General features: G+C 39.2%; 2 protein-coding genes across 6 annotated transcripts in view; both read left to right on the top strand.

Moving 5' to 3' along the window:
• The window catches only part of LOC114610949 (resistin-like alpha), a 20,483-nt gene extending 15,814 nt beyond the window's left edge, over positions 1-4,669 (top strand). For 2 of the 4 annotated variants that reach the window (XM_028755596.1, XM_028755595.1), the window contains exons 2-6: positions 529-635; positions 746-855; positions 3,201-3,352; positions 3,802-3,882; positions 4,401-4,669. In XM_028755596.1, coding sequence (XP_028611429.1) covers positions 803-855; positions 3,201-3,352; positions 3,802-3,882; positions 4,401-4,528 — 414 coding nt within the window. In that variant the 5' untranslated portion in view covers positions 529-635; positions 746-802 and the 3' untranslated portion in view covers positions 4,529-4,669. Of the gene's footprint in view, positions 1-528; positions 636-745; positions 856-2,905; positions 3,032-3,200; positions 3,353-3,801; positions 3,883-4,033; positions 4,119-4,400 lie in introns of those variants that run through there. The other 2 variants (XM_028755597.1, XR_003709763.1) reach the window with 2 other exon arrangements.
• Positions 4,670-12,460: 7,791 nt separating this feature from the next.
• LOC114610950 (resistin-like gamma) lies at positions 12,461-14,473 on the top strand. 2 transcript variants are annotated; one of them, XM_028755599.1, is made up of 4 exons: positions 12,461-12,545; positions 12,949-13,100; positions 13,553-13,633; positions 14,194-14,473. In XM_028755599.1, exons 2-4 carry the CDS (start codon positions 12,974-12,976, stop codon positions 14,319-14,321), a joined length of 336 nt encoding a protein of 111 aa, XP_028611432.1. In that variant the 5' UTR covers positions 12,461-12,545; positions 12,949-12,973; the 3' UTR covers positions 14,322-14,473. The 2 variants fall into 2 exon arrangements, with proteins under 2 accessions (XP_028611432.1, XP_028611431.1); XM_028755598.1 differs by lacking the exon at positions 12,461-12,545 and adding an exon at positions 12,703-12,798.
• Positions 14,474-14,756: the final 283 nt, after the last annotated feature.

The following is a 14,756-nucleotide window of genomic DNA, read 5'->3' as shown; positions in this document are numbered from 1 at the left end:
CTATTATTCTTGATAACACAGCTGTAGTGCCTCATGTCCAGCTCAGCGCCTTCCCAGGATTTGCCATGGCAAAGACAGAATAGTAATAACAGACTGAAGAGGACTGTGACAATGATCACAGTACACATGACATGTATGCTTGTAGGAGATTATCTAAAAAAAATGAATATTGAGCTAAAATTGTTGGAATGCTTTAATAACTCCTGAATATTTATTTATTTATATAATGAATATCAATTACCTAGCAGGAGAGAGGAGAGTCAACATCCATCACCATACTTCTGCTTTTGAAAGAACTTTGTTTAGGAAAAAAAAAAAACTTTGACACTGAGTGTGATTAGCCTCTCTGTTCTCTCGGTATCTTGCATCCAGAAAAATCATTCTATTTTATTTTTATGTTGTTGTAAAAATTACAGCATAATTGTATGACCTTATTCTTTTATGGTCAATGCTCTTATTAAATAGAAGATGTTCAAAAAGTTGGCAAGTATCATGTCTTATTCGATTTTTTTTCTACATTTCATTTAGCCTCAGAGAAATTAGACAGCATCATACAAAGGATAATGCAGTAGGGTGGAGAGACCTTGGTTCTAGTACCAGCTACTGATCTACAAGATGCTCATCTGTGACCTTAGGTAAGCAAGTGATCACCTCAGTGTTAGGTTAGTTATCTTTTGAGTAATGACATTAAATTAGATCCAGGCCAAATGTCTTTTAAGTTCTAATACTTTGATGTTGATCCCAGTTGACAGTTGACATTTGAAATACAGAGAAGCCCCTAGGATACTGCATCCAGAAGTTAATGCCGATTCTGATAGAGTTTGGAATGCCAGGATGCCAGTGGAAGTATGGAAGGTAAAATCTGGAATCACAATGTATGGAGGGGAATAAGGACTCTACTGAGAAATGAACTAGAGGACATTTATGTTACACTCTCACAAGGACTAGATACATTCTGCCCATGTTCAGAAACTATGTGTGACTTTTAATTCAAAGGTTATATATAAAGTTGTCTGGAACTTCCATTCCATCATAATGTTGAGGCTATGGCATGGTTATTACTTACAGCTCTTTGTCATATTTATAGTGATAGGATGAAGAACATATTAAAATGTGTTTTGTAATTTCTCCTTCATTTATGTATATTGCATTTCACACATTTAATAACTATGCCCTTACACATAAAACTTTCCAAGTATTTTTGCTCAGATATTATGGCCAATGTGTACAGTTAAGTGCTGGCCCATTATATCAAAGTAACAATCAACAATCAACAAACAACTTGTTCTCAGGAGCTTCACCAGGAAATAGGAGTTTATGTGATACAGCATCCATTGCAAAAGGAAGTTTCTTCTATATGCACAAAGCTTTAGAAGACAGTTTAAGAGGCATACCTTATCCTTGACAGAAGAATAGCAACAACTTCCCTATTGAGGCCTATGATCTTCCCAGCTTCAGGCTTTTGTCCTAGCTTACACTAAAAGACAAAAAAGATATGAACTCTCTTCTATGGTATTGATTGAACACACTATTTATGTGTCACTATTGCTCAAGCAACAACTTTCCTGACATTCAATACTCTAGCAAGTAGGATCCATTGTCTAATAGGGCTGTTCATGAAAAATTTCCCCCAGAAGACTGAATAGCAACTTCCACAATACCAGTAAGAAAAGGCGTTCCATCTCAACACAATCTTTACTTATTGATGCCCAATAATCAAAGCTTGTGGAATCTTCAGCAACAGGGCCTTACCATCTTGTTCTTGCTTGCAAACAATAGCAATAGCATTGTGGTTGTGAAATCTCAATGGCCTCTCTGGCCAACAACTCAAGGCAGAGTACCCACCTCTGGATTCTTATTTAATAACAGATAAAAGTGCCCTTTTACCTATTATATGGTACTTTCTGTGATTCTTTATCTTTTTTCTAATATCTCATATATTTTTTAAAATTAACATAGCCCTATAAGGGTTATAAGACAGGTAGAAGTACAATTTGTCTCAGTAAATTTCTGTACACCAGTGTTTATGAAATGGCTATAATTTCCAATTTTTTTGTGACATTATATATGAAACTGAACTGAATGAGACCTTCAATTATTGATTTACCTGTTGTTTATTTCAATGAAAATGTTTATATGTAGTAGTGTCTACATAAATGAATCATATTTGTATTCCTGTTTATCTACCATTTCCTCATGGGGCAAGTCATCTTATACATGTGTCTCATCCACCAATGTTGTCCCCATTGTGGTAACAGAATACACACCTGTTTATTGTGTCCTGTAAGAGTCTTAGCCTATCCAAAAGCTTGTTGAACCTTTAAGACCAATCTCATATCACACCCATTGGTATATCAAGTTACACAAAGAATGGATTACTTGGGACAAGTGGAGATCTTCCAGTATCCTGAGTATTCCAAGTATACCTGCAGCGCTCTCTCTCTCTCTGTCTGTCTGTCTCTCTCTCTCTCTCTCTGTCTCTCTCTGTCTCTCTGTCTCTCTCTCTCTCTCTCTCTGTGCATATGTGTGCATGTGTATGTGCTTGTGCTTGTGTGTGTGTGTGTGTGTGTGCACAAGCACGTGTGTATGTGTTTTAATTTCAGGAGCAAGGACATCTTGAATGGAGCTCAATCAACAAAAAGATCATACCATAATATATTGCAATTGTTTGATGCTATATCTATAGAGCTCTCTGAAAAACTTTCCAAGTACTTTCATGTGGCCAAGGGACACTACTTGGCAATTCAGTTGGTTAGAGTGGGGAATTTGAATCTTTTAAGTTTCAACTTTTCCAGACAGATGAAGGGCATTTACTTCCTCAGTCTCTTGAACCACACCTCTTCTACTTTGGCCAAGTATCATAATTCCCAAGAAATTTCTAAACAATACATGTGGGCAATCAAAATTGACTGAAAGTGCTTACTCCATTGGGGGTGTGTCTGTACATATTAGAGAGTACCCAGGTCAGTCATCCCACAGTGTATAAAACCATCACATCTGGCCAGAGCCAGGAGCCTTTCCCGAGATTCTGGTAAGTCAATCAGCTCTGTGGGATTCACTCTTCTTGCCTAAACATCTAAAACAGTTTTAGTACAGTAGTTACTTCTGGTTTTCTAGCCCTGTTCTTTCCAGAATATGTCCTTTCCCTCACAGTCATCTCAGAACTAAGTGATCTCATCTTCTCTGCCCTTTCCCTCCAGCCCCAGGATGCTGACTTTCAACAGGATGAAGACTGCAACTTGTTCCCTTCTCATCTGTATTTTCCTTCTCCAGCTGATGATCCCAGTGAATACTGATGAGACCTTAGACATTTTAGTGGAGAAAAAGGTCAAGGATCTTCTCTCCCATCGAGGTATGATATGAGTAGGAAAAATCATAGCTTAATCCTTGCAGATGCTGACTGTACACAAGACCTAAAAATCTCTTGTATCTTGGTCTAAACTCTTAGTCCTCTTCATCCCTGCCTTCTTGACCAACCGTTCCTTCATCACCCTACCCTTTTGAACTGTTGGATAAGAGCTCAACATTGTTGATGAGGATGAAGGAAAAGGATAGGGCCTGTAATTTATGAGCACATTATAATACAGGGATATTATGCTTTTAGTTAGTTTATTTAATTTTCACAGCCACTTTATAAGTTAAGTACAACTCTTACTTTTTCTTCACAAATGAAGAAGCTGGGTCTTTAAAGTTAGTGAGGAGCCTCCTTATAGAACCAGTGACATTCCTAAGATGGAAGAGAACTTACAAGGGAATTGTGAGACAGATCATGGGCAATATCACCTTTTCTCTCTTACTCAGATAATTATCCCTCCACTGTAACAAAGACTCTCTCCTGCACTAGTGTCAAGTCTATGAGCAGACTGGCTTCTTGTCCCCACGGTGAGTAATTCCTCAAGGAGAATTTGTGAATGTGGTGCCCCTGTGTCCTCCCCATCAATATCCTAATACCACCTTCTCCTAACTGAAGTTTGTATTGCCATGGAGCTGAGCTATAGTTCCAAGTATCCAGACACCCCTTTCTGATTTTCAGTTCCCCAAGGATCCTACTGAGGGACATTTGGTTTCTCCCATTCATGTCACTTCTTCCTTCATGCCAGCTCTTCCTGTGGTAATGGGTATGGCCTTCATTTCTTTCCCGATCTATTCTCTTATATTGTGGGAAGGGGAGGGAGCAGAACATGGGATGAATTTACTATTAATTGAAAGACAGTGAAACTCCTCCTTTTAAGTCCTTCAGTTTAAGTAACTTTTGCGTTTGGTTTGCTTGAAGAGAACTGTGAAATTTGAATACTTTATGTTCTACAAAATAGATCAACTCATGTGCTTTCTCAGAAAAAAAGAACATCCCTTACAGTCCACCAAGGGCTCTGACATCTGTGTCTCACATAACTATACAGGGATGACTGCTACTGGATGTGCTTGTGGCTTTGCCTGTGGATCTTGGGAGATCCTCCATGGAGATACTTGCAACTGCCTGTGCTTACTCATCGACTGGGCCACTGCCCGCTGCTGCAAACTGTCCTAAGAATGAAGATCCCAGCTTTGATATGATTAATCTAACAAAACTGCAATCTCAACTTGGAAATCTGGCTCATGTGCATTTTGATATATTCATATTGCCCATTAACCCTGCTTATTGAAAAATAAAGACAAATTTGCATCTTTCTGTGTTTATGTCTTCAATGTTATTACTCCTACCTTGGGATATTTCTTGCCAAAAATCACTTTCAGTATCACAGTTTACATCTCAGTAAGGCATGTGAGATGTGTGGTTAGGAAACAGGGAGAGTGGGAAAACAGGCTGAACCTCTACTTCTATTCCTCACTAACATAAGGTATTGAGTACATTGTTTGTCATGAAATATACTAAAGAAAATATTCTTAAAGAGTTCAAAACTGGGACAATAAACTCTAAGACATGTGAAGGAATTCAGTCAAAGTGCAGGCAGCCAAAGGAAAATTGAAAATAATTTGATTCTAAACTTTTAGTACACATATGTACTTTCTTACTCAAATACCAAAGATGGCATTCATCAAGGTGATTTCTATTCTGTTGCCTTTCTTCCAGACAGCAAAATAAAGCCACATCTCTCACATGCCACCGGATCTTAGTATACTTCATCTTCCTGGGTGTAAAAGCCTACAAAATTCCTGGGTATAAGAATTACAGAATTGCAAATTCAAGGTGTGGTAGTGGCACACACCTTGAATCTGAGCCCTGAGGAGGCAGAGACAGGCATATCTCTGTGAGTTTGAGGCCAATCTGGTCTACAGAGCTCTGGCAGTTGTCTTCATGTTTGAAAATGAGAAGGTTCTTTGTTACTAACCCATACAGTGAGTGAGTTGAGAGCAATGCCATGCTTGCCAAGAGGATGATAGCCAACAATCTTCCATCAAATTGTGAATTTACTACTTTTCCCTGTTGAAACAATAACCAAAGAACTTATAATGAGAGATGTTATCAAATGGCAGTTTCTGCTTAGTGGATATGAAGAGAAGAAAATTGAGAGCTACGATTCCTTCTTATTTAGGGGTGTTTTTATTCAACTTCCCCCAAAATCTTACTTATATGCACTTTTCTCAGCTTTGTTCCTCATTTGAGGTCATGGATAAGAAACTAAACTGACACTTGAGAAACTTGTCACAAATTGTCCATAGGTTGAGAATTATGTTATTAGGTTGCATGACAACTTAAATACTTGTACCTCTCCTTCCTGTCTTTGTTACTTAAGGGGCTAGGGACTCAAGATTTAGTTCCATTTCCTTCCGTTTTCATTAATTGTTTGAACATCATTTCTTTTTCCTTTAATACCTTTTTTCCATTCTTCCTAGCCTGATCTCACATTATTTATGCTTCATCACAATTGGAAACACCTAACAGATAAGCAACAACAGCAATAATAACAACAAACTGAAATACTGTCCTTAAAACCTAAGGGCTTCATTTTCCTCTTCTTTCCATCTCTACCACTCATGTTATGTAAAGAATGTCATCACAGGATAGTACTATCACTATGTTTGCAGACTATTATACATCCTGGGAGAAGAACATGCTATTTAGTTGGATCCCACAGGATAGACTACTGCCCATTACTTCTACTACTCTAAGTAAAGAATTCTGAGAGTTAGGTCTATGAAGGAAGCCATAGAGCCATGGCCTCAACCAGGAAACTTCTACCATTATTCAGTAAATCATGATGGTTCAACACATGGCCATTTTGACTGTGAGACTCTATATCATAAATAATAAAGATTATCTTTCTGTGCTTGTACTGTTAGGTTTACTGGTTGTTGACCAAAGACTACATTATCTATGAGGTATTTCCCCTTTCCCATTGTTACAGATAGTTCCATAAAGGTTGGGCTGTGAGGAAAATCAGAGAAATTTACATCAATAATTTGCCCTCTAGACCATTTATCATTCTTTTGCAATCATTGAGTCCCACTGTTCCAAGCTTTGTTCCTCAATATGGGGTATATGGAATTATAACTATGTGGATACCATAGCTTCCCTTAAATATCTTGGAGGCATATTCATTGCACTGCCTCTAGCATCCAAACTTGAAACACAGGATGGGTATTCCAATCAACAGGATATGTAGTTATTTGTGTCAGGCTGACTGGTGATCACTAGTTGTACAAGAAGGAAGTGTGAGTCAAGGGTACAGAATCTCTTAGAGTAATGCATGATTCAAACAGTCTTCTTTAATCATACAATAAGAATTCAACAATGGAAAAGATATCCCTTGCTACTAGATGGCAGGAGGGAGAGGAATGAATTGAAATAACCGTATCTTCCCCATGGGGAAACTATACTCTCAAAAGCAAATGCAAGTATAAAAGCAACCAATCAAGTTCACGTTTATACCAGGAGGTAGTGACACAGTAAGAAGAGAGATCTGACTTTTACTCTTGGCATCAACTTGTTATTGGCTTTGAACAAATTTCTTAAATACCTTGAGTTTCACATCCCTGTGAAAGACGATCAAAGGCTGGGAAGAAGTATGAACAAACTCTAGGAAACGATTCTAGTCTACCATGTGCCAGACAAACTTTGGCTTCAGAGATAAGCGTGCACAGTGTTTAAGAATGTTAACTTGGGAGGGTGCTCTATCTTCTCAGAAGAAGAGAGGAGGGACTGTGTGCAGGAAGAGAGAGGAAACTAGGAGGAGAGGCAGCAATTGGGATGTAAAGGAAATAAAAAAAATCTAAAAAAACAAAAAATGTTTACTTATCTCTTAAACATCACATATCAAAGGAAGAGCCACAGTTCCCCCTAAAGTATCTTGTGTATCTTCAAGCCAGGCAAAGGAAGCTGTTCTATCTGGAGTTCCTTCCTGAGAACTTAACTTACCCTGAAGGAAAATGTTCATTCCACATTTGCATTCTGACACTTCATCTCTGTTATCATGTATCTTGGTGGTGGTAGCAAATATGTGTATGTGCTAGATGTATGTGAGTATGTGTCGAAGGCCCAGGTCATTCTTGCATGTTACCCTCAAGATCTGTCCACTTGAGTTTTTTTTTTTTTTTTGAGACTTCTCATTTGGCCCTAAGCTTGCTATTTGTCCAGGATGGCTTTCCAGCAAGTTACAGGGTTCTGGCTGTCTCTGCCTCCCTGTCTCCGGGACTTCAAGCACACACCACCACAGGTGGTTGTTTCTGTGGGTTTGGGATATCAAACTCATGTCCTTACACTTATGCTATGAATACTTCACTGACTGACCTATTACCCAATCATTCATTTCTATTTTCCCAGAAAGAACACAAGCACCCCTTTTCTCTATTTTCTTCTAGATTGTTCATTATCAAAATCAAGAACTGACTGAAAAATAGGCAGGACACTTTAACACTTCAGATTCAGCTGCAGTCCCTGGTATGATGTTTTTCTATGTCCAGCTACCAAACCTCTGCTCTCAGAGAAGTACCATTTGAACATCCATCCCTGGACTCAATATCACAACTTAAGAAAATGAAAACAGGTGATCCAAACAAATTTTGTTTTACAGAATCATTTTTAGTATCTTGTATACTTCAATTAAAGCGATTTTATTTTTATATTCACTAACACTTTGCTTATATTCCTTATCAAAGCAAATATTTGGTTACTGTCAGGGGACCAGGCATGAGAGTATGAAAGCCTCTGCTCCATGGAGATTATAGTATAGTAGAAAAGGAAAACATGAAACACGACATAACAATTTACAGAAGAAAAAAAAACCTATAGACTTACCATTAGGTAAAAGCTAGAGTGAAAAGTAAAAGACAGGCCTCGCTGGGGATGATACAGTGGTGAGGTTGTATCCTGGTGGAAAGACACAGATCAGGAGATAACTCTTCAGGTAAGAACTTCAAATTGTGGGTAACTATATTGAATTACTGGCAAAGTAGCCCAGATATAGCACAATAAGTCAGTGTACTACTATAAAGACCAAGGTTTTCAAATGCCAAATCACAGAATCATAACAACAACAACAAAAATACAAAACAAAAAATAAAAAAAAGAGAAACATTTCTTGAGTGCATTTGTTAATCTTGAGATGTGTCAAAAGAAAAGAGGGCCTTTATGGACATCTGTGTTATTTTAAATGTATTTTAAAATATAAAGAACACTCAGAACTTAGCAACATGCTTTCTAGGCAAAGAAACCTCTTCACAGAGGATGATCATGATAACAAGGCGATGTCACCTTCCTATAATAAATGATGGAACCATGAAGGTAATATTAAAGAAGTACTTTGAAGGTCCACTGTTGACCATTCCAAGTAACTCCAAACTGGACTTGATATACAACAACTAAAGGAATTAAAAACAAATATACCTATGAATTATCAAGGCCGAATTGAACATGTGAAAACCCTATCTCTTTTATTAACTGTTTGGCTTCTTCATCTGGAAAACCTTCATGGGATGGGACTCCCATGCATTTCCCTAATTGCTTTGGAGTTTGTGGAGCTAGCTCAATCTATTCCTGACTAGTTATACCTCACCCAGATTCTGGTAGACTTGGCTTCAATTGTAGGTCTCAACACACATATTCTCTACCCTACTCCACTCTGCTCCGCTCTGCTCTGCCCTGCCCTGCCCTGCCCTGCCCTGCCCTGCCCTGCTCTGTTCTGCTCTATTCTACCATCTTCCCCTTTCCTCTTATTATTTCTGTTATGTGTTGTTTCAATGTAATCCCAAGGCTAGAGGAATAATTTCCACTCTAAACATTCCTTTTGGCAGAAAAAAATAGACACAATTTTCTTTGGATGGATCATTGCTCACCATTAGTGAAATGTGAAGGTTTTTACCTGGGCTATTTTATTCTCATACCCATCCACTGCTGCCCATTGCTCCCAGATGCTTTTGAGACTTTGTCATTAATGAAGGTGCACTTGGGTCCAGAACCTACCACAGTGCAAGAAATTTATATATTAATAGCAGACCAGTGAGTTTATAGTTTGACAGGAGACCACCAGTTGCCAGGAATGGTCCTCATGTACTGACAACTTTGATCACCCTGTCAGGGAAGCAGCTTGAATTTCTTCCAAAACAGGAATTTCTGTGAAGACCACTTGTACTTTCAAAAGTTCCTTCACTTAAACTTTGCTGAAATACTGGTTAGGCTTGAAAAGCCTTCTCAGAATTCACAAAAGTGTTCCATTTGTTTTGTTTTTACCCATCTTTCCCCCTAGGGACTCTAAGAGCTCAACACAAGTCTTGCCACATTTGTTTTGTAATAACCGTACAGAAGTCATCAATTGTTTATCTTCTGTTCCTCTCCTACCAGGTGCTTTAGTTCCTTAAAACTTGATTTCTAATCTGGTATAGATCATTTAGGTCTTCTAAAAGCCTCTCCTAATTTAAATAATAAAATCATGTTTTATCATGGAACTCACCAGTCACTAATGGGTCAATAAAATATCAAAGTCTGATAAATTTTCTTTTAACAAAACCTCTCCTGTGAACACAATCTTATCTTCCATGGTGAACTGGGCATTAACCATCACTTAGGTAAGCTTTAGCTTCTTTATTGTTACTTTTCTATCGTCATTTTTCTGGACTATCAGAATCTTCCCTTGGATTTTAAGTTTTTGGATTCCAGAAAGAGCTCTTAGTATAGATCTAATGTAGACTCTTTTTTTTCCTTGTATCTTGCCACCTGTAAGAAATGGTAAATTAATAGCTCCATTTCATTCTCTGTTTTATTCAATCAGAGGCTAATATTGAACATGCTAGCAGAACATCGTTTCCATAATTGATCCCTTACACAGGCAAGTTCTCACTGCTATCTTGTCAAGAGATGACTCTTTACTACACAAAGAAGTACTCCGCCCCTCAGCCCCAGCTTATAGACACTCTCTTTACTTTTTACTCTTAGAGACCACAAAATTTGTTCTAAATATTTAGCCTTTCTTGAGTCATCTGTGTTCTCATTCAGTAGGCCCCATTTATCAAGCAAACGTGTCACTCCATGTTACAGAGAGGAAGATAGCACCATTTGATTTCCCCCTGCAGACTACCCACCCAAACATCTGAATAGAAGACACAGCCTTTGTTCTATATCTGACCACCCAAGGCCCATGCAATCCCTGATGTAGCAACAATGTCCATCATCACATACTATGTGAGAAAAGGGATACTTCCATAGACATATTTGCACCTGTCCATGTTTATGTCTTTAACATTATTACTCCTGGCCTGCTTCCAGAAAACATTTTCAGTATCTCAATGATTATATCTCATTGGCATATGAGATTGGTGTCTTTATTACCTAAGAACCAGGATTATTGTGGAATATGAATTCATAACAGGGACAATAAGTCGGATTTCCTGGGTGAGATTCTGTTTTCATTATAGTTTCATTTCAAAACTGGGTTCTCAGACTCTCATTCCCAGGCCAGATAGCAGCAGTGAGCAGTGACAACAAAGAGTGACATTCCCCAAAATGACCTAGGTCCTTTCTGGATTTGTTTAAATATAACATATTATTCAATGATAAAAGTGCGAAACAAATGAGAACCAAGAAGAACAATGAAAAACTATCTGCTGAGGATAAAGAATTGAGACTTTATGGAGTCCTGTGCCAAACTTGATGTCCTGGTGACGTTGACATCAGTCATTCAGTTGGAAATGGCCACTTAAGTTGTCTTTTAATTCTTTACCTGAAATTCTAAACTCCAGAGAGGAAGTACGGCACAGGAAGCAGAAGTCTTTAGAGCAGAGCTTGTTCCGAGATGTTAATCTGTTGGCACAACACCCACATTTGCACAAGTGAAGATAGAGGGATGCCTCATCTGCATGTGGAGGGGCTTCAGGTGTTGCCCCTATGTGACTGATTGTCACAGTCCACTCCATGAGGTGTCATGATCATGTGTTCCAGAGCAGGAAACTGGTTGGGAGATTTAAACACTTCTCATTCTCAGTTATGAGAATTAACAAGGTTTCTGAATTCACTGCATCTTATCAAGTTTTCTGTTTTCTGTCCACTGCCCCACACATCACTTCTACGCTCCTTTGTTAGTTTGTTTGCCTCTTTTTCTTTTCCACCTGACTCTTTCTATAAATTTCAAATGATCAAATACCAGGAAGTGATCTTTAGCACAAATCTAACCTGTCTACTCTTTCTCTTTCATCCTTCCAGCTGTAAGAAGTAGGAAAGCCTATTCACTTTTATCAAATTTACACCTAAACCAGAGGCTAATAAAGAACATACTTGCAATATTTTTTTCATTTGTAATTTCTCCCTTAAACAGACAAATTCCCACTGACTAGGCATGTTGGCATTAGATGCACTTCTTACCACATATAGCGGTGCTTTAGCAATCTCACTACAGCTTACCAATACTCTCTTCCCTTATTGTTGCTCTCAAGGTCCACAAAGTTTGTGCTAAATGTTTAGCCTACCTCATAGCATCTCTGAACTCACACAGCAGATCCCACTCATGGAGCAGGCATGTTACACTATAATATATAGAGAAAAACAGCTCCAAATGGATTTCTCCTATAGATTCCTCATCCAGACTGTTCTTCTGGGTAGATGACTCAGCCTCTGTCGCATGTTTCATCACCCAAAGCAAAGTCCCCTATAACCACTGATGTAGCAAGAGGTATCATAACAGCGTTTGGAAAAATGTCTCAGCACTCATTGTAGTAACATTCAGCCAGTCTTTTCTAACACCTTTGGTTCTTTCTTGTTGCTATTCTGGTTCCAAAAGTAGTGTTGTGTGAGACTCATTTATAGTCTCTGCCTCTCTCTCTGTCTCTCTGTCTCTCTCCCTCTCCCTCTTCCCCTCCCCCTCCCCTCCCCCCTCTTTTTTGTGTGTATGTTTGCATGTGTGTGTGTGTGTTTGTATGTGTGTGCATGTGTGTGTTTTAATTTCAAGCTCAGGGGCAGTTTGAATGCAGCTCCATCACTGAAAAGCTCGTACCAGAATGCATTGCAGTTCCCTCATGCTGCATCTATAGAGCTTTCTGCAAGGCATTCCAGGGATCTCCAATGGGCCAAGAGTCATCACTTGGCAGTTTAGCTGGTTAGAGTGGAGAATGTGAACCTTGTAAGTTTCAGCTTTTCCAGACAGGTGAAGAGGGTTTACTTTCTTAGTCTCTTGAACGTCACCTGTTTTTCTTTGGTCAAGTGTCATAATTCACAGGAAATTGCTATAGTAGACATCCGGGATGTCAAAATGTACTGAACGTGTTTACTGTATTGGGGTGTATTTGTATATACTAAGGGTACCCAGGTTGGTAATCCCAAGGTGTATAAAAGCATCTCATCTTGCCAGGTCCTGGAACCTTTTTGAGATTCTGGTGAGTCAGGTCTCGTCTTCTCTAAACATCTAGAACAGTTGTAGTACAGTTACTTCTGTTGTTCTCTGGCTGCTCTCTCCAGAATACATCCTTTTCCTCACAGCCATCCCAGAGCTCAGCGATCTCATCTTTTCTGCTCTTTCCCTCCAGCTCCAGGACACAGACTTTCAACAGGATGAAGACTGCAACTTGTTCCCTTCTCATCTGCATCTCCCTTCTCCAACTGGTGGTCCTAGTGAATACTGAGGGGACCTTAGACTCTATCGTGGAGAAAAAGGTCAAGGAACTTCTTGGCCATCGAGGTATGAGATGTGTAGGAAAAGTCACAGCTTGACCTTTGCTGATGCTGACTGTACATAAATTCTAAAATCATTTGTATCTAGGTCTAAACCCTAAGTCCTCTTCATCCCTGCCTTCCTGATCAGGGCTTCCTTCAGCACCCTACCCCTTTGAACTCTTGAATAAGAGCTCAATGTTCTTGATCAGGATAAAGAAAAAAGATAGGGTCTGTAATTTATAAACATATCACAAAACAGGCATATTAAACATTTAGTAATTTCATTCAATTTTCACAGGCAACTATATGAGGTAAGTATAGCTATTACTTCCTCTTCACAAATGAAGAAACTGGATCTTAAAAGCTAGTGAGCGGACTATTTATGGAAACAGTGACACACTTAAGAAAGAAGAGGACATACAAGGGAATTGTGAGAAAGATCATAGGCAATATCACTTTTCTTTCTCTCTCACTCAGATAACTGTGCCCCCACAGTAACGAAGACTCTCTCCTGCACGAGTATCAAGGCTTCAGGCAGACTGGCCTCTTGTCCCTCTGGTGAGTAATTCCTCAAGGAGAATTTGTGAATGTGGTGCCCCTGTGTCCTCCCCATCAATATCCTAATACCACCTTCTCCTAACTCGAGTTTGTATTGCCATGGGGCTGAGCTATAGTTCCAAGTATCCAGACACCCCTTTCTGATTTTCAGTTCCCCAAGGATCCTACTGAGGGACATTTGGGTTCTGCCCCTTCTGTCACTTCTTCCTTCATGCCCCCACATGACAGCCCTTCCTGTCCCTCAGCTGTCTGGCCACGGATATAGCATTCATTTCTTTCCTAATCTATTCCCTTATATTGTGTGTGCATGTGTTGGGGGTAGGGCAGAACAGGGGTGAATTTGCTATTAATTGAAAGACAGTGAAACTCCTCCTTCCAAGTCCTTCAGTTTAAGTAACCTACAACTAGTTTGCTTGAAGAGAACTATGAAATTTGAACAGCTGCAAATGTCCTGCAAAACCTAGATCTACTAATGTGCTTCCTAAAAAGAAAGGACGGGTAGAGATTCCCCATTGCTTACAGTTCAACAGCTCTGACACCTGTCTCACATAATCATGCAGGAATGGCTGTCACTGGATGTGCTTGTGGTTATGCTTGTGGATCTTGGGATATCCAGAATGGAAATACTTGCCACTGCCAGTGCTCAGTCATGGACTGGGCCACTGCCCGCTGCTGCCAACTGTCCTAAGAATGAGGAGGCTGAGAACCTAGCTTTGAAATGAAAACAATACCAAAAACACAACCTCAACTTGGAAATCTGGCTCATATCCCCTTGATGAATCCATATTGCCCATTAGCCTTGCTTCTTGAAAAATAAAGACAAATTTGCATGTGTCTGCATTTATGTTTTCAATGTTATTACTCCTACCTTGGGATATTTCTTGCCAGAAAGCACTTTCAGTGTCTCAGATTACATCTCAGTAAAGCATATGAGAATCATGCTTACAAAACACATGAAAAGAATGGGAAAACAGGCTGACCCTCCACTTCTGGGATGAATTGAGTACATTTTTGGAATGAAATATAGTACAGCGAATAGCATGCTCCTATAGGGCTCAACAACTGGGACAATGAATTCCAAGCCATGTGCAGGAAGACAGTCAAAGTGCAGACAGTCAAGGGA

The sequence above is a fragment of the Grammomys surdaster genome, unplaced genomic scaffold (genome assembly GCF_004785775.1).
Source record: "Grammomys surdaster isolate TR1022 unplaced genomic scaffold, NIH_TR_1.0 126066, whole genome shotgun sequence".
Taxonomy (NCBI): Eukaryota; Metazoa; Chordata; class Mammalia; order Rodentia; family Muridae; genus Grammomys; species Grammomys surdaster.
Note: the sequence above shows the minus strand (reverse complement) of the source record. Positions and strands in the feature narration are given on the sequence as shown.

What these genes read in the sequence shown, in the direction of transcription:
- LOC114610950 (XM_028755599.1), top strand. Translation starts at nt 12,974, where the DNA reads ATGAAGACTGCAACTTGTTCCCTTCTCATCTGCATCTCCCTTCTCCAA. An exon ending in GGAACTTCTTGGCCATCGAG is followed by an intron (nt 13,101 to 13,552) that starts GTATGAGATGTG and finishes TCTCTCACTCAG; the next exon opens with ATAACTGTGCCCCCACAGTA. An exon ending in ACTGGCCTCTTGTCCCTCTG is followed by an intron (nt 13,634 to 14,193) that starts GTGAGTAATTCC and finishes ATAATCATGCAG; the next exon opens with GAATGGCTGTCACTGGATGT.